A 25528-nucleotide genomic window follows, 5' to 3' on the forward strand; every position below is an offset into this window, starting at 1 on the left:
ATTTGTACAATTAAATTTGTTCAGACAACAGGAGCTGCCGGAAGGGTTTCAGGCCCTGCTACAACCAACGGTGTGTGGCCAACAGTCGTTTCTGTGACGGGATCGATGACTGTGGGGATAACTCAGATGAAGCTTTCTGTAGCAGTGAGTCACAGCCGTTTGATCTCCTGTTCAATCCGTCCTGCCTCTGAGGGTTGGATCCAGCCACACTAATGCTTGTATTAATACAGCACACCAGGCCACATGCTGTGCTAAGCCTTCACTGTCTAATGAGCCCCAAGATCATAAAGAGTGCATAAATTCAAAGGAGCTCCCAACCTCCAGCCTAAAAAGCTGCTTCTGAGAGAACAATACTTTGTGTCCATTCAACACAGCCAGAGTGATTTTGTTTTGACCTTAATGGTTCTTTCAGGAAGGAGTTTATTTCACTATGGTGTGTCATCTTGAGCCTTGCATTTTCTTTTTATTGGGACATCAACAATAACTTTTTTCTATTATCATTAGAACATTTAATTATAGTCATACAGTCGTATATATACTGATAATAAAATGCGGACAGGTGAAATGACCAGAGCCATTGTGCAATAGTTGATAAATGAACAAAACCAAGAAGCACCTCTTGCATATTAACTGTGAATTGCTCTTGCACAGCACTAAGAGGGTCACGACAGTCAGACAATTTTTGTAGCACGGAGTCCAACTTCACAGATACTGCAACTCATCACAAACCTTTTTCTGTCTGGCAGTTCGCAACCAGGAGCTAATTTTCACCACCCCCACAAAGAGGTTCTAAGTATTGTTGCGAGCTGTACCTGTGACTGTGTCCAAGTGCTGTTTCTGTTATCTTCTTGAAATGCTAATTCTCTCCCCCAGATGTCACATGTGGCTCATCAGAATTATCTTGCAAGGATGGGAGCTGTGTACCCAGCTCAGCCTGGTGTAACCAGGTCATTGACTGTGCCGATGCCTCAGATGAAAAGAACTGCAGTAAGTCCTTTATGCCTTTCCTTTACATTGCAGTGAAAACATAAACGCACCATCGCACCTCTCCCAGATCTGTTGGATCCATTGACTTAGATCTGTGGTTGTCACTCAGATCATATTGAATACTGCCACTCTCACCTTTACCTCCACTATCACTGCCTTTGTGACAAGACAGTTATTGTGGTGCTGTGTTTTGTATTCAGACCACACCGACTGCTCTCACTTTTACAAGCTGGGGGTGAAAGAAAAAGACTTCATTAGCTGCAACTCCACCTCGCTGTGCATCCACCCCTCGTGGATCTGTGATGGTGCAAATGACTGCGGCGACTATGCTGATGAGACCAACTGCCAGGGTGAGTACCCGGCACGCACAGACACACTTTGCGTGTACATTCAGAGGCAGATCAAGGAAGCCAACTTCAATTAGAAAAGACTTAAGACAGATCTCATTTTCAGAGATGATTATGACAGTGGAATAAGAGATTCTGTGAGCTTAGGATAAGATAATGACCTCAATCATTGCTAATGCCTTGAGGACTGACTTGGTTTTGTTGTTCATCCCAGTTTCCCATGGACAGAAGTGTGAGGAGGGCCACTTTGCTTGTCCAAGTGGGAACTGCATCTCCAGCGTGTGGCTGTGTGACGGCCAAAAAGACTGCGAGGACGGGGCAGATGAATTCCAGTGTGGTAAGCCAACAAATTTTACCTCTCATGGAGGAGCCTCTACACAATAAACTGAAATGATGTTTTGTTTTCTAACTGGCAGATTTACATTTGGTATTTGGTTGCTCTAAACAACACTGTCGGTGGTTTGAAGTATATTTATTTTCCATTAACAAGAGGCTATTTGTTGTAATGTTTTTGTCATTTAGATAGATCCGGGCCCGCAACAGATATTATGTACAGTATATAAAGAGGAGACAGAAAGTCAAGAGATGATTGTTTATCATTCCATAAGGCAATTTCTCCTCACTTTATTTTGCTCCCTCCTCATTGGGAGATTTCTCAAGTGGGTGTTGCTGCTTGTTTGAAAGTCTAATCCCCTCCCTGAATTCACAGTGAGGCTGTTGAAGACAGAAGTTTTTTCCTTTCTCTCTTTGAATTATAATATACAGCACTTCCAGTGTAACAATTAATTAATGAGCCGTCACTGAGACGGTTATACTAAAGATGAAAATGGTGGATTCAATGGAAAGCTGTGACATATGAAAGGATTACACATTACAATGCCACTCCTCTACTTTCTCTCACCAGAGGCAGCAAGAGCATTCTTACTTCTGCTTTGATCCATGCTAATATATGCAGAACCTACCATGACAAAGTCAAGATCTCTCCAATTAAACAGGAGGCCCATAATTAAGTCATGGTATGGATTAATATAATTTGCCCTCAAAACCAACAGCTCACACACATACCCATTCACATCTCATTGCTTTCGGCACCAAAGCAAAATTGACTGGATGCTTTAATGTACATGGTCAGAGTAGCTGTTAAGCTTCATTACTGTCACATACATAAACAAGGTAATTAGATTTGATGAAGTGGTCCCCACACACTGACAAAACAATTGCTGCCTGTATTTAAGTTGTCAGCCTATTGCGTTGTCTAACCCATAGACTGTGTGGTCTAACTGTTTGAAGTGTAAGAAGTCATGACGCACTTAGTGCTGTCATTAGTATTGCACTGCATTCGCTGTGAGGTAAAAGAGATGCATCTTCCTTCCTCTTGCCTTTTCTCATGAGTGTGACTCAAGGGATCTAGTGTCGGTCAGGATGGATTGAGATGAAATTGGGTAAAGATTTTTGTGTTGCCCAGAGGATGAATTCTCATGACTTTGTTTATTTGACTTTTTGTCAAGCCCCACAAGCAGGTCACACTTTTCACACCAGTGAAATAACTTAAAATCTAGGTTGATATTTATGGCTTTGTGTCAAATGTTACGAGCTGAATTTTTTTTCCTACACTTTGATTTTTAACCAAAAATCAAAAATACCAGCAGCCTCATTTTTACTTTGTGTTGTTAGTATGCTAACATGCTAAACTAAGATGGTTAACACTATAAACATTATACCTCCAACTCTGCTTGTGTGGCTGAAGACTATGATTCATTTTGCCTCGTAACCATTTAAACCCCAACTGTTTGGGACTAATGACATCAGGAACCAATTTAAAGAAGAAGAACACAAATAAAATGTGACCTTACATTTCTTTGCCTTTGAGAGTGTTTGACTAAGATGTTACAGGTCTCTAATTTGCCTGGTTCCATCTTCCTGTATAATTATCCAGCACCTTTGTTTACATTTCAGTTGCAACAGAGAGAGGAACAATCCGCTTTTCATATTTAATGCTCTTCCAGTTATCAAATTTATTTCATAAATTGTCCATGAATGTTGTTCGAGAGATGCATAACGCATGAATACCATTTCCATTCCTTTATCTAAAAATGCCATTTGTGCCTGTGTGAAATGATAACATCACATGCTTCAAATGTGCCTATATCAGAACAGATATGAATTATGCCTCAGTTCTTTGAGATGTTCTGAATAGTTTTTTCAGGACAAATAGACAATATTCCCATTCCTCTCAGTTAATTATCATATAAAAAGCTCCAGCCACTGATAATGTGACTGCGAAGTGGTTTGAGAAAAATGACATTACATTTCAGAAGTTTCAAATTTTACAAATGATTAGATGAAATAGTCATTTGTCACTTCACAATGCATACAGAGCTTTTCTACTATGTGAGACACTATTGAAAATGAGACATGAAAGGCTCTCTTTGATACATTTAATGATCTGTAGACCTGCTATTTTGTCATACACTTGAAGCAGCTGTTCACATTTGAAGTGCAAATTTGGTGTCACATACAGGAAGTCTGGATAATCATGGTTTCCAGGTTTAGCCACTTTATGTTTATCTCATCTTTATCTTACATCACTGCATTGGTGTGTGTAAAACTGATGTGATGTACTGAGCCTGACAGGACGTAAAGCTACACAGTGAGAGAGAAACCCCACCCCACCCCACCACAACCCTCCCTCCCTTAGCAGGATCCATAATTCCTTGTGCTGTGGTCTGACCTGGAGCACACATTTCCCCCCTTCCTTCTCTCAACATCTCATCAAAGCTCTGGCAGACTTTGCCAGGCCTGACATCTGTGGGAAAGGGGAACTACTCTACAGGGAGAGTGGTTGTGTGGTTCAGCGACACAAACTCAGCACTAATTACGAATATATCCACATTTTACACAATAGCTTTTACAAAGTGATCAGCAGCGCGCTGTCTAAGTTGACATTCAACTGTTTCCTATCACCCCCTAGAACCCCAGTTTCTTTTGAAATAAAATAGGAGAAATTGAATCTTAATAAGCATTACTGAAGTGCTTTGATGTTGCAAAGGTATTTAATTTAGACATTTGTTTTGTGTTCAGTTGATATATTTATTTTCCTGCACATTAACTGGCATTTATAAAGATGTCTTCTTGTATGAGACAAAATGAATAGTGACAGCTAAACTCATACATGCCACTAAGCAGAAAAACAGGCTAGCCAAGGGGCAAACTTTATCAAAACCAAAATAAAAAACACTGCCCCCTCTATAGGGTATTCCACATTTTTTGTTGTTTCCTCCTCACTATGTTTGATTTATGGTATTGGAATTTCACTGTCCTCTGCAGACTCGTCATGCTTATGGAACCAGTTTGCCTGCTCAAAGAACAAGTGCATTGCCAAACAGTGGCTGTGTGATGGAGAGAACGACTGCGAGGATGGCCTTGACGAGAGCGTGCAGATCTGTGGTAAGTGCCCTTTCGGATGTCAAGAGGAATCTACTGTCGGTATAAAAGGTCACAGCCGCTATAATATGTGTGACAGCTCCATGTGCTCCTCTAGCAGAGCTGGGAATGAATGGAAAGAAATATAACAATCTTAATGAGACAACAAATGAGACCATAGGAATTTCTGATGACTGCAGTGTGGGCACTGAGGCAAATAGATTTTTCATGACTGAGACCGAAGAGGAACAGCTATTTCAATGGGCAAATGAGATGTGTCTGTAATGAATACTACAATAAAACAAAAAGAAACCAACCACAATATAGAGACAGAAATTGCTGTGAACATTGGTTGGATAATTAGACTCTAATGGAATGTCAAGGAGATATTAATGAATTGGCCCAAAGGTTTCTGAAGCACAATTCTAGGCAAAACACAATATGCATTTTAGCTCTACATGCCAAACTGAACTACTGTGCTAACCTTTGTATCTCAGTGCAGCCATGTTTCTTCAATTGTTTTTCCTTAAAGGGCAGCCCTAAGATAAGGACAGTATTGCTGACTTACAGAATTCAAGTAAATAGTTGTTACTCACAATAGCACGGCCATTATGTGTTAGCTCTGCTCAACGGGGACTGCTGCACAATGAAAATTAGTTTGTTTGGGTCATAAAGGGATACCACTTTAAAGCGTCTTAATATAGTGTGATCTATTAGTTCAGAACAAGTGTTTTGATATTTTTGAAATAAATGGTAAATGTTCACAGATAAAAGAAGTTACCATCCTGACAAAACAAAATACATCTGTTCCAGTTCAGCATCCTTTGCACTCATTTCTCTGTGGTGCGTTTTACCCATTGTATTCATTGGCTTTTGAAAGTAGAGCATGCGGTCCTCTTTTCCTCTCAGGCTCAGTGACATGTGCTCCAGGGCTGTTCAGCTGCCCCGGGTCGTATGCCTGTGTTCCAAAACGTTGGCTCTGTGATGGCGAAAGGGACTGCCCTGATGGGAGTGATGAACTCTCTGCAGCTGGCTGTGGTAAAGTCTGTTCTCTAGTTCGAAACATTGAATAGGTCATTGCAATTATAGAACTTTTTCAGAAATTGTTGCTTGTTTACACCTTATTGTCCTTGTATAACTTTGGATTACATTGTATAAAACAATAGCTCATAGATCATAAAACCCACTAAACACCTACTATAAATTTCTGTGCAAAGTTTATTTCGAGCATGAAAGACAAAACCAGCAAATAGTGGGAAGTAGTAGACAATAGGAAGCTTTTACACAATTGCAGCCCTCTCTAAGTGGAGTAATCTGTATTTTCTCCCACAAATTGGTACTGGACCCTTCATCTTAACCTTCACTGTTTCTACCCTCTACCTCGTTAGAAAACAGAGACCAGTTGATTAACATAACGCTTACTAATGTTGATGTTACACACATACGGATTGCCATGTTTAGAAAAAAATGTTTATCCATTGATTAACACTTGAACCCACTTCTTTTCATGCATTAGCACCCAACAACACATGTGATGACAGCTCATTTCGCTGTCGCAACAAAGCGTGTATCCCTCAGCGATTTGTCTGCGATCATGATGATGACTGTGGAGATGGATCTGATGAATCAGTGGAATGTGGCAAGTAGATTTATCTTGCTTTATTGCTCTTCATATTCACCTTTGGCACATGACTATGTCCTAATTGAAAGATACACGATGCAAGTGTGAAAAAAATAAATAAGTAATTGAACTCTACACATTTGTACATTCTTCTTTCAGAAAAGGGAAATATATGGTAATATGGTAATAATATGCATGGTAATATGTCAGGTTTTAAAATGAATAAAACATCTAGAGCTGTTTGACTAATTAATCAATGAAAGAAGACTCACTCAGATTTATAGTATTACAGATATTAGGGCAGATCGATGGATACAGTGAAGAAAAGGCAAAGTCACAATGCAAGTGCAGTCCTGAGTAAAACCTGTTTGTGTTACCACAGTCTGGTTAAGATGCTACATGAGGAGGACTCTATACCATTAGCTAGTCTTCTATGTAAAATTATGAGCTACAATACCATCGTTTAGAATGATGGAATGATTATCGATATGAATGATTGTCTATAGTATAAATATTTTTAATTAAATAAACTGCACTTTTCAAGCTTTTGAAAATCAAAATGCAGGTCTTTTTGCAGCTGGTCTATAATAGACCAGTCCATTTTTCTCTGGACTCATTAATTACTTTCTGTTATTTAAATTGATGATTGGTGATTATGATTCTTTGATGATATTATTCTGCCTTTATTTGGAGTGCTGATGAAACATTTATTTATACTTGAAATATTGGCCAATGCAGCTGTGAACACCATTATGCCTCCAGATGGCTTTATTTGTTTATAAACAATGATATCATAACTCTATGAGGGTGATTTGTTGTAATATGAGGTCACAAATCTTGCTTTGTTCAGATTTATTCTACAGTATTAGTACATCATTTTGCTAAGGTTCCACCCAAAACTGGAACTGTGTCACTGCCAAGCCCTCGTTCAAGTTGATGAAAAACTGTCTTTCTCTCTTTCTTCAGTCTATCGCTCCTGTGGATCTGAGGAATTCCGCTGCAGGGACGGCCGCTGTCTTCTCAGTTCTCAGTGGGAGTGTGACAGCTATGCAGACTGTCCCGACCGCTCTGACGAGCTGCCTCTGAACCTCAAATGTCTGGCCGCAGGTAAGACTCTCTGTTTGGCTCTCAGCTGGAAGCTCTTCATCAGTATCACTCGCCCAGGAAACGGGTGGGGACATATGGTGGAAACAAAAGGTGCAACAACCAGGAGAGCTCTCCTGAAAGGAATTAATCTGTCAAGATCCATTGTTAGGTCAAAACCCAACTTTGCTGAGGAATTGGAGGACATTGTGCCAGTGACAGTCATGTGTTGCTCTTTTCAGGAAGCCTGTGCAATGGCTCCTTCTTCATGTGCTCCAATGGACGCTGCATTTCTGAGGGAAATCTCTGTGATGGGAGAGATGATTGTGGGGACCGGTCAGATGAGAGGAACTGTAATGTGAATGAATGCTTGAACCGTCGGGTCAGTGGGTGCACACAGGACTGCCAAGATCTTACTGTGGGCTACAAGGTAAGTGACCAGTGGACTAGTTCGGGTGCTTGAACATGCATTCTTCCTCAGCATCGCTTGCTGACTACAGTTAGTCCATTAAGCCTAATTCATCCAGCTAAAGGTTAAACCAAGCTGCAGTAAATGAGTACAGATGGAGAGATAACAATTTGTGAAATATTCAAAACAGATAAGCAAGTCACTTGCAAAAACAAACACCTTTAGTTAGCCCGCTGCACAGTAAGTAGTCATTTCTAATTATGAGTCACAGCTGTGATATGTTCTACGTCAGAGTGTGACTTGCATCATAATATTCAAGCATATTACTATTGTATCAGATTTTAATTTAAAGACTTTACTGCCCTCCAATTTTAAGCAGTAGCATTATTAACAATTCACTGGCAGGTAAAATGTGGAGCTTATATTAATAGTCTGGACATGAATGATTAATGGCCAATAATGAATTAAGCCTAACTCCTCACATCATTAAACAGATAAAGATGGGTGGGAGCATACATACATTTTGTCTCTCACTTTCTGAATAACCTTGAACGCTATAAGGGGAGTTTAATGATATGCCAACAACTGTCTAGCCTCCCTGACTGTGCCGAGCGACTGTGGCATGTAATGTTAGGGTTGAATGCAGGTCAAGGCCACATCCGCTGGAGTGTCCCGTTGGCCATTCCCATTGTCAGACTGTGGTAGTTTATGCCTTGATCCCTGGATTTTGCTCTCCCACTCTTGCATGCAATGGTGCTCACTGGATCAGAAAAGTGTGTGAAAGCTCAGAAAACCCCTCTTCCCTGTCATGACAGGGGCAGAGCTGGACAGAGAGCACATCAATGCAGGCCCTTAGCTCATCCATTTGTGGCCTGAAAAGGGAGATCAGCAGAAAGGCCCTCAAGGTTATAACTTTGGATAAGAAAGGGATTTGCAGTGGGTCCAGAGCAGCTGATACAAGCACTTTTAGTTATTTTTGGGGGCCCTGGTCACTGAAGTGAGATGGAAGTCTTCAGCCACAGTACAGTATGTGTGTATCATGGCTTTGACAACAAAGCATTATATGAAGAGAAAACTAAAATGTTCAGTGTTTGCAGCCAGGTCTCCATCAGCAAGAACTTAAAACTTCAATAATTTGTTTTATAGTTCACATTGATAGTTCAGCGGAAGTGTCTTAACAGCTAAACCGAGTCTCTTGTCTTGCATTTCCTCCATTAATGATCAACACCCATTTGTGCATCTTTCTGTGTTTATGTTTATGATCAGTGTAAGTGCTGGCCTGGTTTCCACCTGAAGGATGATGGGAAGACTTGTGTGGATATTGACGAATGCTCCACTACCCTTCCTTGTAGCCAGCGCTGCATCAACACTTATGGCTCTTACAAGTGTCTTTGTGTGGATGGCTACGAAGCCTTGGAGCGCAGTCCCAATACATGCAAGGCTCTGTCGGGTCAGCTTAATTTAAAAAAAAAAAAAAAAAAAAAATTTTTATATATATCTCAACTTGCAGAATTTCAGTTCCTAACTATGAGTCCCTCTAAAGCTGCATGTTCCTCATTTCAGCTGAAGAGCCTTTTCTCATTATGGCAGACCACCATGAGATCCGGAAGCTGAGTGTGGATGGCTCAAATTACACCATCTTGAAACAGGTAGGAGTTGTCTGCATCATCGTGGAACTGTGTCTGTAGTAAAATATTTACAAGATAGAGGATTAGTTAGTTCACCATTATCAGATCCACATACTGCTAGGAGGCACCAACATCATTTTACCATCTTGTCCTCCTTTTGTGTTTAATTGTTCACCTCCCCTGTCTGTCGTACTCAGTCTGCCAGCTGAACAGTACAAGGAGGAAGTATGGGTTTAAATGGCTCTTGTTTGAAACTTTTGTAAACACAAATCTTTAATTGTGAATGCATTGCTTTGTATTGCAGAAATCGAGGACATTCATGTTGAGAAAGAATGACTGTTTGCTAAGTTAGGACTATGATAGTAGAACAATTGTGTTTCAGACTTTGAGAACAACACACTACTGTCGAATTGTTTGCAGTCTGTCACGTATCACTCAAAGTGTTCCAGTCTCTATACTTTCTAAAGTTTGCTTTCTAGCTAGTCACTATCTCTGAGAAGCATTTGATTCAGCTGCACATTGATAAACTATGCACAGACAATCCACTTTCACTGAAGACTATGTATTGCCTCAATAAAGGATATTCAGACTTACTGAGTAAAACTCACCCTGCGTAGGTGAGTGTACTCCTCAGTATGTGTGCAAGTTTTGTGATTAAACCTGAAAATGGTGTGCAAGCCTTTGTCTAAGTATCGTTCTGTTTAAATGAGATATCTAATGTCCATCATGGTTTCCCAACCCCCACCATGCAGTGTAGAAAAATGGCTGATTGGCACAGAGCAAAATCACCCCATTTAGGTCCCATGAAAAAGCTATTTCAATCATTCCTAGGTCTCGTCACAGCTGCTCCAGGCAATGCTTGAATCTGACTGCTGATTACCATAAATGGTTGGCAGTGATTTACTGTAAATCAACCAATGGGTATCCTACAGTCTCCTCTCACAGTCATATTAACCTCTTGACTCCATGTACTCTGCTGTCTGTATAGGAGTTCTCAGTAGCTACAACTCACTTTAACGGCAGCATTTTAGCAGCAGCTGACCTCAACTCTTACCACTCCATTACTTACCCAGTTCAGATAATATGTTCATGACATTATGTGAATTATAACTGAACTAATCATTTTCTTTATGTATTGTTTTTGCTGTTAGCATATATTTGTCTTCCCACCACAAACACAAGTGGCTCACAATATTTTATCACTCCAACGCATTATTAAAACCCATTCGTTGTTTTTTTAGGTTGGCTCTGTTTATGTTCTCCTACATAGTTTTTTTTGGTGCAGTTAATTAGAGCTGATATGTAGTTTGTGGCTCTTATAGGAATAAGATTGCCTGGGCTTTTTTACATTAAGTATATTGATTAATAAGTAAATTCAGGTTACAGAGTTATATGAATTAGTATTTTTGAGAAATCACTTAATTATGCCAAGTTCCACATGATTGGTAATTTTTAGCCTGTTGCCACCAAATTTGATTAGTGGTTGGTTACTATAGAAACAACCCCCCCCTTTAAAGTTGTGCTTGGGTCGGTTGCCAAAAGCCAAAACAAAGTGAAGTTAGTTGGCAAGCAAACTTTAGTGACTGCATCCATCACCCTAAGGTTTTACTGTCAGACGTGTCTTATTTTAGAAAGAAATGTAGTAGAATACATAGAACAGGAAATCAGTGGCATGTGGATGCTGCTGTCAATATGAGTGCACTTATAAAAGTGGCATGCAGGTTTCATCTGTACAGCTGATGTTTGTAGTGAGGAAAGGTTCCCCCAGGACACTTTGGCGCCTGTCTGTGAGGGTGTTGATGATCTGATGAAGATGTCTCATTTCGCCTGTCAGATTATCTGACACCTTCTCTCAGCACCCACAGCGTCAGACAGCAGGGTGGGGGCCCTTGTTTGGTGAGCGGTTCTGTCTGCCTGACAGTAGGGTCCTGTGAGCATCATAGAGAACGGAAGTGGCTCACTCTTCTGCTTTGATAGGTGTGCTTTTCACTGGCTCTTCAAATGCTTTTTGAAAAGCAGTGAAATGGGGAAAACCACCAATGTCAATATTGCTTGCTCAGTAAATGACATCACACAGATGCAGAAGTTGAGCTGATTTTCATGTATTTCATCCTGCTGGTATTTAACCTCTATCTATCTATAAACAGTGTTTGTGTTGTGTCTAATAAAATTAACATTGTAGTTGTATATATAAGTTGTATAAAAATCTTCATTCAAGTTTGCTTCATGGATATGTTGTAAAAAAGAAATGAACAAGGGATTTTACAACCCTTTATTCTATAAACCCACATAATAAATAACCTTAAGGATAACGCTGTGTGGAATTTGAATATTTAATAATTTATACTGTCTGTTGCACCTTTGTTGCCAGTGAAAGTGCCTTACATTTAATTTTCACCCTCACTCAAGAACTAATCTAATTTGCATTCAGACTAAAAAATACATTCCAAAAATGACATTCTTATATACTCGTGTTGTCTCTCCTGTATTCTCAGGGCCTCAACAACATCATCCACATAGACTTTGACTACAAGAAGGAATTTATCTATTGGGTTGACTCAACCAGGCCAAGCGGTCGAAAAATCAACAGAATGCGCCTCAATGGGAGTGACCTCAAGGTACCACAGGATTTAGTTGCTGTGTTTGTGTGCCATATGGTGCCTTGTGCCACTTCACCCAAGATTCATTGGCTTTACTTTACTTGCTTCCTCTCCAGCTTGTATTCCTCATCTTCTCCATTCAGATGCAGTTTTTTTTTTGTTTTGTTTTGTTTTTTTTACTAATCCTTTAAATTATCAAGATGTTTCAAACAGCAGCTTTTTCTATTCTGATGAGTTATCTATGTGAGACTAGAAAAATGTGTTCCTATGGCTCATTATCACCGCTGATGATGGGCACCCTTTATCATTTTATAGAGTTGACAAAATGGGTTACTTATGTCAACAGCCAACGGCCTTTTAGCTTGAAATCAATGAACGTGTGTTAGTGATAATAGAAATACCACCAATGGCTTTCAAATAAGTACAGCAAGCACAGTGATACAATGGTCCTCACTGGTGTAATCACCAAGGTTTGTCTGGGGCGTGGGATCGGAGCCCAGACACTGGGGACTCTGGGACTTCAGCAGAACACCTGCTGGGCCCCCGTCCTACATCTCATTAGAAGTGGTGTATGGGGGCATTAAGCTCAATTACTTCCACGGTCTCTGTTTGAGCCACTGCCACAGCTTAGCAAGAGGACAAACTGTCTGAGACACAGATGAGAGCTTCTCACATCAGGTTAATTAAGAGAGTCACTGATATCCAGTGTTCTTACTATAGCCTTACCATATTAGGAAGAAAAGATTTGGGAGCAGAAAACATTTCTACAGATTTTTCTTTCTACCAATACATGATTTTCACTTGATCAAGACAGAGATTAATTGAATACTATGGTTTAATTAATGTAGCTACATTTTATATTGTGGGCTTTTATTTTGTTTATTTAATCTGTTTTAAACTGCTGTTACACTGCATTGTATGGTTTGAAACTACCAAGTATTGTACAGATACATTTCTGGCTAAACATTCAGCAGATATTTGTATTTGATACCTGATAGAAAACACTCGCTGTGACATCAATGATTGGTTTTATCCCATATGGTGAGATGTAGCATAATTTTCCTGTGTCATGATATTGTTTTTATCTTTTTTATTTATTTATGTTTAAACACAAAAAAAGCACCAATGCCTTTGAGGAGTCTTCTGAGGAACATTTCGGTGCTGTATTAACTTTACTTTGCATGTCTGAAAGAAAAAAAGGCTTGTGTCAGCCCAAGGTGAAACCACTTTCAGTGACTGCACTGATCAAACATACTCTGCCGGTCTTTATTTTTTGATGAGCCATATTCACATTATAACTTTCAGTTCCACACGAAGCAGTCTTTTTGATCAATACAATGAGATTATTTGGATAAAGAGACCCAGAGACTTAAGGGACAGCCTGGTCTTTTGCAACAACAATATATTTTCATACAAATGACAGAAAAGGAAGTTTTTTTTTGTTTGTTTTTTTTTTTTTGTTTTATTTTTATCTGCCTACTTGCAAATTCATAGGCTCAACCTAACCTCTGACTGAGATTACAGCAATGAGCTGAATAAAATCTTTTATGTATTTATAGTTAACATTTACACAGTTAACAAATACCTTTTACCTATATGGCAAATTGATTCATGTTTTCTAATGGAATTTATAGAGTTCTAGTCAGCCATCAGCGCCTCCATCTCACAAATAAGTGCATGAAATACTGTGTTTTTTCTTCCTGCCAGACAATTAAATTCTTTCACATAGACTGTAAGTGAAATCATTTGGATTGTAGCAGGTTACCAGGATCCAATAAAGATGTCACAACACTCCTACTGTTGGGCAAAAAATATACTATACTTTTATTATCTCACCAGAGCTGTCAGTTAATGTAAGGAGCGTAAACAGACTTATTGCTTTCCCACAAAGTTAGCAGTTGTGGTAGTACTGTGCACAGGGGAACATAGCCAAATATGCCTTAGTAGTTGGAGAAACACAGATCTTTATAATGTAACAAACACACTTTTCTGTCATATTAGTTATCTACTGAAGAGTAACTTCTAAAGAAATGGGTGCTGTGATTATGCATGTATATGACTTTCAGTATGAATTTGTGTAACTTAAAAAAAAAAAAAACTCCTATGTAAGCCAGTTTTTTCTAGCACTGTTTCATCTCATCTGACACAGTCTTCTTGTATGTGACACGTGCAGTATTTAAAAAAAAAAAAACACTCAGCTTGTGGTTTGCAGTTAGGATCATAAATGATCACCCTGCAGTTCTCTTTAGCAGCTTTTTGTGACTGAGGAAAGGGATTTGAAGCCATTACTATGGCAACACAAGTAGACCTGAGCTTAAACAAATCTCTCCCACTCATCACCTGAATGTTCATTTCAGTTCTGGATATTAATAGGACTGTGTGTAAAGTAGTTTGGGAAAAAAAAGAGAGAAAAAAAAAGAGAGGCACTTGACTTTTACTTTGTTGGTGGAGATGATCATGTCACACTGAGAGCATGCTCATGTCTTTAGAGATCTTTAGATTGATGTTTTTGGGACATAAAAATATATTCTGATTGACTCAGATGTTCTTTTTTTATTTCTGTCTGGGTTAAAATAAGTTTCTCCTACCTGACAGAGGAAAACTCCAACCCTTGTACATGCTCCTCTGTTTGTCAGTTGTAAACCACTGAGAGAGCCAGATTTTCTTGTATCCCACCTGTTTCTTTACACTTTATTTGTTTTATATTTTTTACATTTATCTGTGAAAAATCACTTTTGTAAGATGTGCAAAAACTGATTTTTCTCTCCCTGCCTTACTAGATAGTCCACAGAACAGCAGTGCCCAGCGCCTTAGCAGTGGATTGGATAGGAAAGAATCTATATTGGTGTGATGCTGAAAGGAAAACACTGGAGGTGTCCAAGTCCAACGGGCTCTATCCTACCATCCTTATCAGTTCTAGCCTCAAGAATCCCACAGATCTAGCTCTGGACCCCCAGACAGGGTAAGCATATTACTGTAAAGCTCACCATAGCACTTAAGTGTTTTCTTAATAAGGATTGATTTCACAGCTTGAGGGAGAACAGGGATAGAGTTGCTCTTTTTTGAGATGCTTAACCTGGAATCTGTAAGATCCAGATTTCATTCTGTCATTTTTATTCCTATCATGTTTACCTGCTGTAGTACATAACTCCTTGAACTCTGCCATACTTCTCACTAGGTACGTGTTCTGGGTGGACTGCTGTGAACCCCCCCACATTGGGCGTATTGGCATGGATGGCCGAGGGCAAATGGTTATCATTGACACAGAGATCTATAGCCCCACTGCGCTCACTATTGATTATACCAACAAAAGGCTTTACTGGGCAGACGACAACCACATCCTGTTTGCCAACATGGATGGCACCCAAAGACGCAAAGGTGACACCAATGTGTTGTACATGCAAAGGAATAGTTTGTTATTTTGGGACAATTTTCTTGCCAAAAGTTGCATGAGAATAACATCTCATATCTGTCTCTTAAATATGACGCTGGAGCCAGCAGCTGGTTATCATAGCTTAGCACCCCAAATCTGGCTTAAATATTGTGTTTTAAATGTTTTACTCTGACGGGCACAGTTACATTATAAGGATGAATGATGCTGAAGGTGGCATTATTTATCAGTTTTTAGGAGTCGCTGTATCAGTATTACTGCTGTTCATGACGATAAATGCTGGATGCTGGATGGTGGTGCAGGGGTATTGGAAATGATATCAAAACATATTAAATTAGTGGTTAACCTGATAAATGGGTATGCTGTGGTTATGACTGATCAGTCATTTGAAATGGTACTGCTGTAAATTACCAAGGAAATGTCTACTATAAGTGCCACTGTTACACAGCTGCTGCCTGGTTCCTAGACTGAATGAAACAGATTTTAATTTGTCCATTTCCAGTGTCCTATGACCACATCCAAGGGGTAATGGCACTGACTTTGTTTGAGGACTTTGTCTACTGGACGGATGGGAAGTCAAAATCACTACGACGTGCTCACAAAACAACTGGCTCTCAAGGGATAGAGCTCCTCAACTCCTGGCAAGCCATCAAATCCATTAAGGTCTACCACTCCCTGCGCCAGCCTGAAGGTATGAAGTCCAATTTGGCGCTCATGTTCATTCTATCCTCCCTAACAGTGGTTAAGGGCCTCCGTTATACTTTTAAGAAGCATGTTGTTTGTGTAATTTAGTTTGAACTTGATCATGTACTTCTGTCCTTCTGTACAGTACCCAAGCACCAGTGTCAGATTGCTAATGGAGGATGCAGCCACCTGTGTCTTCTATCCCCCGGTGGGGAACACAGATGCGCCTGTCCCACTAATTTTTACTTGGCTGCTGACAATAAGACCTGCCTTTCCAACTGCACCTCCAGTCAGGTAAGCTACATCTCTCTACCCTCTCATATCTATGTTTAGTTTGCCCAAGTTGTTACTTTTCTGTCCTGATCAGTATTTTCCCCCTGAAGGCAAATTGCTTTACTCTCATGTGCTTTCCACCTCTGACATGTACTGTAGGTTCTAGGAAATGGTTGTGTATTGATTTTGACTTTGGCTTTGAAGAATGCTGAAGCTTTAACAGAAAGTCAAGCATTCATGCTGACTTCAAATTCTGTGTATTCTGTTTTATTTTTATTTTTTCTGTGGTTCTAATAGTTTCGCTGCGGGACGGATGAGTGTATCCCTTTCTGGTGGAAGTGTGACACGGTGGATGACTGTGGGGATGGATCAGACGAACCCGCTGACTGCCGTGAGTGTCATAGTGCTCCAAAGGTGGCTTTAAAATAGTGATAAACAAGAAGTGAGCTCCTATTTTAGTGAGCTGTGTGGGATATCAAAATTGAATCGGAACTGATGGGACTCACATCGAGCGACCGTTTTTTTGTTTACATGTTTGCCATTCGTTGACCTCTTCCACACAAGCTCTGTATTGATTTTTATAGTCTCCACTTAAACCCTTACAGTAAATACACATGGTTATTGTTATGACTTCCTTCTCAACAGCGGAATTCAAATGTCAGCCTGGGCGTTTTCAGTGTGGTACTGGCCTCTGTGCTCTTCCTCCCTTCATCTGTGATGGAGAGAACGACTGTGGTGACAACTCGGATGAAGCTAACTGTGGTAAGGATAGAAATGCTTTGTTTTTAATTTTGTGTCCTTTGCTTTTAGTTGCTGATTGCTGTGTTTAGCTGTCTTACCACCTAAAGTAAGACATTTTATTTTATTGGATTTTCTGTGGCTGCGATATAAATTTGTAAGGACAGTGCTATTAAGTTCTAAAATGATTACTATTACAACTATTTTGATAAATTGTTCATCATTCATCAATAGATTTTCTTGTTCCAGTCTCCTAAATGTTTTCAGTTTTGTGTTATTGTCAGTTGAATATCTATGACATATATCAGGTCCTCACTGCACCAAATGTAAAGTTTTCATAAACTGTCTATAGTGTGTGTAAAACCTCTACCAGCCAGTCGTAACAATATAGATGCTTTTCTTTGTGTGGACTGAAAGCCTTTCCTATCGATTCAACCTTCCACTGCCCTTACCCATTTTCTCTTTCAGAGACATACATCTGTCTGTCAGGCCAGTTCAAGTGCACCAGGAAGCAGAAATGCATCCCTTTAAACCTTCGCTGCAACGGTCAGGATGACTGTGGTGATGGAGAGGACGAGACGGACTGCCGTAAGGCTCTGTATTATTACTTTCAGACTCATTGTCTCAGAAATGTACTGAGCTTTCAGAATTTGAAGTTTATGAATACATCCCCTGTTTGATCACTCTGTCCCAAAACTGCAGCAAAATCCTAGAAAAGTCACCATTTTAAAGTTTTTGATATTTTGCAAAGATATAATCTAACTGATTAAGATAAATCGCCTTAATTGTGCGTTTTGACATCGTTAATTAATTTCTGTGCTTAGACAGAAAATGTGATGCCATTAACATCACATAGTCTTCATTAAGTATTCCAGGAGCAACCCTTGTTATGGCCTGTGCCTGTGAAAAGGGATTAGATATTGAATCACACAGAGGATAAGAGCAGATTTTCTCTGCCATGATGTAACTCATTAGAATATCACACCCCATTCAAGTCTTTCAGACTGCTGCATTTGTCTTGCATGTGATTGCAAGAGGGGTGAGAGTGGGGGGAAGAGAATGCAAGAAAGTCAGGAGAAGCAAAAGAGACTTTAAAAAAAATCTTTAATTAAAGGAAGGCTAATTACTTCACCTCTTCTTAGACTTCCAGCATGATTGGATGTGGTTTTGAATGCACTCCTGTAATGAACACTAGACTAAAATTAAAATGCTATCCGAAACAATGTGAGGTTTTATAACAAACAACCTTTGCAACCTTGCTATAATAAAACACTGAAACAGTATTACTTCCTCACTGGTTCTTATATCACAATAGTTTTATGATTGCTTAAATGTTCAGGTTATTTCTACCAATCCAAATTTCTTCTTTCATGGTGATAGTGCATTGCATTCCTCTTTCCCCACACACTTGTCTCTCTGGCTGCAGCTGAAAGCACCTGCTCCCCAGACCAGTTCCAGTGCAAGGCCTCCATGCACTGCATCTCCAAACTCTGGGTTTGTGATGAGGACCCTGACTGTGCTGACGGGTCAGACGAAGCTAATTGCGGTGAGTTGTGGAAACCCACTTAACCATAAATCACACCACTTCACTATTTCTCAGTTAAAGGGCAACAAATCTGATTTAATCTGAATTAATTTTACACTTGGCTTGATGCTGGTCTGACTCAGTCCTTCTACTTGCTCTCACTACCTATCTGATTGTGCTAAGGGAGGATGCCTTGAAGGACAGCTCTCCCTGTCATCAGTAAGGCCTTGGCATTATAATTTCGGTTTGCCTGGCATTTTCCGCATCTGTCAGTCTTTAAGAACACACACACACACACACAAAAACACACCTACTCAAATTGAGTTTCTTCTCAATACCACAACTTTTAGGTCAAAGCCATTATTGCTTCTGAGGGGAACAACTTTGGGAACTTTTTCTTCCTCTATGGAAAAAATAAACTTTCTAGCATTGGACTGTGTTTTGTTGACATGTATCTGTAAAGAGCGTGAATGCTTTTATTGTGACAACAGTCTGTAACATTTAATCACAAAAAAATAAGCAGTTGGACCAACCTCACTGTCTCGTCCACCCTGGAATAAACTAGACAAAACAACTATTCCTTCTGAAGTTCAAATCAAATAATCTGTAATCATGAAAAATGATGCAAACTGTAATCTCCTCTGTTGTCTATATTGTGCCTGCACTGTATTGTGTCTCTCTTATTCATCTCAATCCCTTTTGTGTCTAAATCTGATGATTTGACTTAATAGAATAGAAATGTTGAAATATCTGAAACCAACAAGTCCAGGACTAATCTACAAGAGGATTGATTATTATTTCCCTTGTGAGAATTTAGTCTCATTATTAAGCTTTTAATTTGCTTTTTAGGTTTGAAAGGATAGTTCACTATTCCACTTTAAACCTTGAGTGAATAATAGACATGAAGCAAAGTACAAAATAAAACTTAACTATATTATATAATCGTTGTCATGCAGACTTGAAATTGCGCTGCTGCCAATCTGCTGTCAAAAACTGTCCTGTGGGAAAATGACTACATACAAAGTGAGACTTGCATGACATCTTCATGTTCAACAACTTCTGGGTGATCTTATACATAAAATATAATTAATAAAGATTTTCTTTAAAAACGGATAAAAAGTCTCTATTGCGACTGTTTATAGAGTCATACAGGCAAATCTTCTAACACCTGAAGTGAGAGGATCTATCTTTGATATATACTGCACACAAATGAAAGCAGAAACAACTACAACATCTGTGATCAGTTGCAGGCAAAACAAAAATCTGATGTGTTTAGTCACCAAGCCTATGTAAAATTATGATGGAAAGTACAGCCCGTGTTTCTTTTGTTGGATGTTTGTGGTCATATCTTACTCATGCCTGAAACATAAAACAGTCTTAAAATAGACTTTCTCTGCAATTCTGGGATTTAGTTTGCACAAGGAAACAGAATAATAGAGCAGATTACCTCAGTGTGGAAGCAGTTGCACAATGGGACTTTTATGTACATGTGGATGTATGTGTGTAGTAATGTGATAATATGTGTATATGTATCTGGAGGAATACAAGAAGAATAATACCTATTCTTCGTAATGTTATCTGTATATGTGACTTCCACAACATAGCAATTTGAGGATTATTATCTGCACCAAGGAGGTTACATTTCTACCCGTGTCCGCTTGTTTGTTTGTAGGTTCGTTCGTTTGTTTGTCAGTAGGATTACACAAAAAGAACTGAACTGATTTGCACCAAACTTGCTGGAGGGATGGGGTATTATACGCATTAAATTTCCTAAAAAGGCAAATCCAGGATTTTGTTTTTTTTTTATCATATTCCTCAACATTGCAAGTGTAGGTGTTTTCCAACTTTTTTGTCACTTTCTCAGGAAATGATTTCTGGATCTTAATGTAAAATATCAGACATCTCATCTCAGATCTGAGTATGTACAATTTGGTGCAGATCCAGATAATAATCCAGATTTGGTAAAAGAAAATGTTTAGCCTTGGCAGAGGTATGTGCTCTACTGAGTGCCATTCCAGTTAATAGAGCATTCATGCTTTGATGTTCAACACGTCACCACTTCTCTCGATAGATTCCTTTGCAATTTTAGGTTTATTTTATGTGGCGGTTTTGCTGTTTTGATGCTGCTCTAATGTATATTAACTTGAGAAGACCCTGATGTAATATTGAGTAAATGGTTACCCCACTGTATTTTACTGATGTTTGACTTTAGCCCCTCGAACTGCATCCTCTGTAATTTTTATCAGTGTCATCCAATAATTCATCATCTAAAATCTTCTCCCAGCTTCAGAGCACATATACAGATATTGTTGCTCTGTAGATATTTCGCTTTGAATTACCTCAAACTGTTTAAGGAAGTTTTGCTTGTTAGCTCAGTAATGAGCTCTGACTTAGCAAGGAAATATTGCTTTTTTTTTTTCTTGTGTCACATCCTTTATGTTGTGTAAGTGACTGAGCTGGTTCCTAATGAATTGCTGCCTTGTGTCCTCTGCTGCTGCAGTCAGCTTTCCCTCCTGATTCTCTCCTCCTGCTGTCATGTTGGAAAGAGATCCAGGCAGAATCTGCCACCCTCCTCTTCTGACGCATCTCTTCCCTAACTGATAACAACATTACCTTGGCCATTATCCCTGATGTTGTCTGCACAGAGATTACTTTTTAAATGGAGGCTCTCAGTTTGACTTTGAAAACCCATAGTGAGGAAGTACTGCTGGAGCAAATATGAAAGCATCTGTTATTTGTGATGCAAATGCAGATATTTTGAATAATTCTAACCCTGGCCAACTCTGAGCTTTTCAGTCTGATTAACAGGCAAAACATTTTTGAGTTGGAAGCACCTTGAGTTAGTGATCAATTTACTGTTGCCTTAAGTGTTAAAGGTGTGCAGTATTTTCAGACCTTGTTTACAAGATGACTAAGACTATTTAATTTTGTCACAAAAAATATACTGAAATATTTTTTCTCCATTTCTCACGGCAGCGTGTCACTGAAAACTATGAAGATCCGTGTCCTCTTGCAGCAACATCTGGTCCTATCTGGTCTTTAACACATTTTTGGACTCACAGATAATAATTCTTACAATAACCAAATGAATAACATTAAAGACAAAGAGGTGGTTTGCTGATATCCAGACCAGCAACTAAGCTGCTGCCACATTTTGACAGAGAAGACACTCTTTTGGTTGTTGTTAACAGGAACAAATGCACAGTTTGTGTTTGATATGTAACAAAGCCAAAGTCAAATTCTTTTACATTTGTATTGTTTTGTTTTTTTTTTTTTCCTTTTTTCCAATTTTTTGGATGTTTTCTTGAAGAAAGTTCAATCTCACCAACTTCCTGTCACAAATTCTGTTGAGGATGATTGGTAGCACAGTCAGGTATTTCATCTTACGGTGTGTTAGCCTCTTGAGTACAGACTGTGTTTTGAACTCAGCATCAGACTTGCTCAGGGAAACCCTCAGGAAACGATGATTACACCTACAAAATATGATAGCTAGCACACTATTAATATTCATGCTCTTTGAAGCCATTTTCATCTTCATGTTTGTTTGCTCCTGATGAAAAAGATGAAAAGACCTGCGGACCTCATGAATTCCGCTGTGAGAATAACAACTGCATCCCAGACCACTGGAGGTGTGACAGCCAGAATGACTGTGGAGACAACTCAGACGAGGAGAACTGCAGTGAGTACCTGACTCCTTCACTTTCTGTCAGCTCTGTTTGTTCGCTTATATACACTGTTTACGTCCTACACGCACTTAGGCAGTGAAGAATTGCGCTTCTCTGAAGACACCTGACTGCCCCTCCCACCACCACAACCACCCTCCCTCTCTCTCCTACCCATATACACACACAATTCTGCAATCCTAGGTGATGTTTCTCACTATCGAGTCAGCCAGGCTCAACTCTCTCTTTCAAGCATGTTCTTATTATCTGTGCTGTTTCTCTGAGGGTAATGTGAAGTTCTTGAGCTCTTGATATTTTCTCTGTAATTTACCAGGCTCGTATTCCCTTTTGTTTAGATATTCATCATCACTTTTAGGAGAAAACTTTTTATTTACTCAAGATATGACACTGATAACCTACCTTTTTAAATGTAATATCTTTTGCGTGTTCACCCCCTTTGATGTGTTTGTGGAATTGTTTGTGTGCACATCATATGATTATGTGCGTGCGTGCTTTGTGTTTTTGCTGAGTATGCATTATTTATGTGATTTATCAGATGCTTATTCCCCATACCTATTAATGTCACTTAAAATGCAAATTATAAGCCAGTCAAGTGTTGGATAGCAAAGAATTAAGCAGGTGGACCAGCAGACAGTGGAGAGGCCACAAATCAGATTTTGCTGCAATGCCTGCTGGGAGTCTCTGTTGCAGCGCAACTCATAATACACACCCTGAGTTAGCTAACAGTCCATGATAACAAGGGGAGGGCCCAGACAGTGGATCTGATGCAGCTGTTTAGCTGCGTCCTAATATTGTCCTCAGGGACTGACTTGCTCTAAACGGCAGATACAAGATTTTTGGCTTCAGAGAGTATGTTGCCCCCTCCATTGTGAGAGCAGCAATGAATGTATTTACATCTTGATTAAATTTGCCAGTTTCTCCACTTCTAATACAAAATGACACTAATTAGCTAAAGCAATGGTTTTGCCAATACATAAGCATGTGATTCTAAACACAGAACGGTTGGCTGATAAACATCAGGGAATTTCTGTTTGTTGTGTAAGAAGAAGTTTGGCATGATTATGTATGTTTTGTGTTTTTCACACCTCAGAGCCAGTTACCTGTAACCACAAGGACTTTGCCTGTGCTAACGGAGACTGCATCTCCTCCCGATTTCGCTGTGACGGGGACTATGACTGCTTGGATAATTCAGATGAGGTCAGTGTTTGAGATATGTATACGACTTACTTATAAATCAAAAAGGAAGATAAACCCACATGAGTGCTGTTAATGAGGCTCAGAAATTAGCGAGACACTAAATTAAGAATAAACTACTGAACACTTCAAAATAGCTTCCATAGAAAAAAACCTTTTTAATCAAACACCAATGTTTTGGCACGATATTTTGCTTTTTTTCAGTGGGAGTAAAAAGCATACCAAGCATTCTTCTTATTTGTGATGTATTATATCATTATGAGGTCAGCTAATATAAAATGTTCAGGTCACTTGACACAAAATGAAATATTATGAAGACAATACAGAGAACATAGATGTGCTTTAAACTTACAAATTACAGTTTACCCAGGCCAAATTCGAGCATATTTGTGTGGGTAGTATAATTTAGTCTGTAACTGATATCCTGGAAATGCGTGTTAGTATCTGAACTTGCGGCACAAGCACAGATTAAATATTCAAATTGGGAAAGGGAAATGAAATTGGATGGGTATATTGCCACTTACAAAGAAATAATCCCATTATAGGCATAATTCATTGTGCTGGTCTAAATCTCCTCATCATGGTTGCTATGTTCCAAAACAAAGCTGGACAGGAAATATCACTGTAATGAGTTATTGTACCTTCAAGTACATTAGTGCATGAAATACCTCATATTCATTTGCTTTTGGAAATCCTAATCCACCATGCCTTTCAGCAAAACAAAGACTGCTTGTTTTGTTCATAAATATGCTTGAATATCTCAATTTATAAAGCTTCATATTGCCATTGTAATTTTACACTGTTGTAATATGTGAAGAAATTAACTTAAAAGCGCTTTTATCTAGTATTGCATGGTGTAAAGAGATTTTTGCAGGATTCATACAAAAATGGCCCATCAGTGGTAATGATGCAGTACAGTACATAATTCAAGGACAAAGGCTTGTTATTATTATTCATTACTCTTGTTAATATATTGCTCTGTTCAACGTTTGCAAAGCAAATTCTATCCATGCAAAGCAGTGCAACCCTAATTAACCCTTTATTTAACCCCTTCCCCAGTGCCAGCTTTCTGGGTCAACATAGTCAAATAGTTTCAGGGGGGGAAAGTTGCCTTTCCATCAGCATTGGTAATACACAGTGATTATTAAATTTGTTATTCTCAGTGGCCATCATGGGGTAGATTATCTACCTTGTTTTGGTGTTTTGAACAGCCAATATTATATATGGTGTATAATATAGTGTTCTGAACAGTGTGAAAGAGTAACGTGTTTGTGTACCCTGAAACCAGCTTCAGCTTGGTTGAATAGGAAAGTGGATGTTTATCCATAATTCCAAGAATAAGAGCAAACCCCTGAGGTGCTCTCAGGACTTTGAAGCAGTGCAGAAGTAAATTTTCTATTGTTCATACTGACCATTATCAGATCCCCTCCTAACATGCACAGACATAATCCACTGTCCTCATTCTGTGAACAAAAGGACATTCTGAAGTCCAGCTGATGCTTATATGAAGCTTCAACGCTATGAGTCATTTAATGAGTCAAATCTTATAGGTATCTAACGAAGTTGGTCTTTTAAGGATAATATTCCCTTTTTGTGTTGCCCCCGACAGTGTTTACTTGTTGAGCTGCGGTGGAGGGATAGTAACTTGGATACTCACTTGATTTGACTCTGATTGAAATTGAATTGACTGAAAGCAACTGCTAAACCCTCATATTAATTAATAAAGTTCAGAATACACTTTTTGCAGTACATTTTGGAACAAGGACTGTGGTTTTTGTCACCCCTCACTAGGGATGGGTGACAAAAACCCAGTATCGATAAGCTCCATGTTATTGGTTCTGTTCTCTGTACGTTAAGAGAAGAGACATAAAAGTCCTTTTGCACGTTTTAGTTCATGTTAATCAAGTACATATGAGAAAATAAACAATGTTAATTCTGTTCT

The 25528-nt window shown here is 39.1% G+C and overlaps 1 protein-coding gene across 1 annotated transcript in view; it reads left to right on the forward strand.

Annotated features, from left to right (window-relative positions):
- The window catches only part of lrp1b (LDL receptor related protein 1B), a 265608-nt gene that overhangs the window by 208704 nt on the left and 31376 nt on the right, over positions 1 to 25528 (forward strand). The window contains exons 51-72 of the mRNA XM_022741314.1: positions 25 to 144; positions 874 to 987; positions 1188 to 1337; positions 1549 to 1671; positions 4662 to 4781; positions 5667 to 5795; positions 6274 to 6396; positions 7345 to 7485; positions 7704 to 7891; positions 9137 to 9320; positions 9434 to 9519; positions 11994 to 12116; positions 14879 to 15060; positions 15277 to 15476; positions 15992 to 16180; positions 16319 to 16467; positions 16744 to 16837; positions 17092 to 17208; positions 17653 to 17772; positions 18611 to 18730; positions 22272 to 22388; positions 23483 to 23589. Of these exons, the coding sequence (XP_022597035.1) occupies positions 25 to 144; positions 874 to 987; positions 1188 to 1337; positions 1549 to 1671; positions 4662 to 4781; positions 5667 to 5795; positions 6274 to 6396; positions 7345 to 7485; positions 7704 to 7891; positions 9137 to 9320; positions 9434 to 9519; positions 11994 to 12116; positions 14879 to 15060; positions 15277 to 15476; positions 15992 to 16180; positions 16319 to 16467; positions 16744 to 16837; positions 17092 to 17208; positions 17653 to 17772; positions 18611 to 18730; positions 22272 to 22388; positions 23483 to 23589 (2996 nt within the window). The remainder of the gene's footprint in view (positions 1 to 24; positions 145 to 873; positions 988 to 1187; positions 1338 to 1548; positions 1672 to 4661; positions 4782 to 5666; positions 5796 to 6273; positions 6397 to 7344; positions 7486 to 7703; positions 7892 to 9136; positions 9321 to 9433; positions 9520 to 11993; positions 12117 to 14878; positions 15061 to 15276; positions 15477 to 15991; positions 16181 to 16318; positions 16468 to 16743; positions 16838 to 17091; positions 17209 to 17652; positions 17773 to 18610; positions 18731 to 22271; positions 22389 to 23482; positions 23590 to 25528) is intronic.

The sequence above is a fragment of the Seriola dumerili genome, unplaced genomic scaffold (genome assembly GCF_002260705.1).
Source record: "Seriola dumerili isolate Sdu_G_001 unplaced genomic scaffold, Sdu_1.0 BDQW01000052.1, whole genome shotgun sequence".
Classification (NCBI taxonomy): domain Eukaryota; kingdom Metazoa; phylum Chordata; class Actinopteri; order Carangiformes; family Carangidae; genus Seriola; species Seriola dumerili.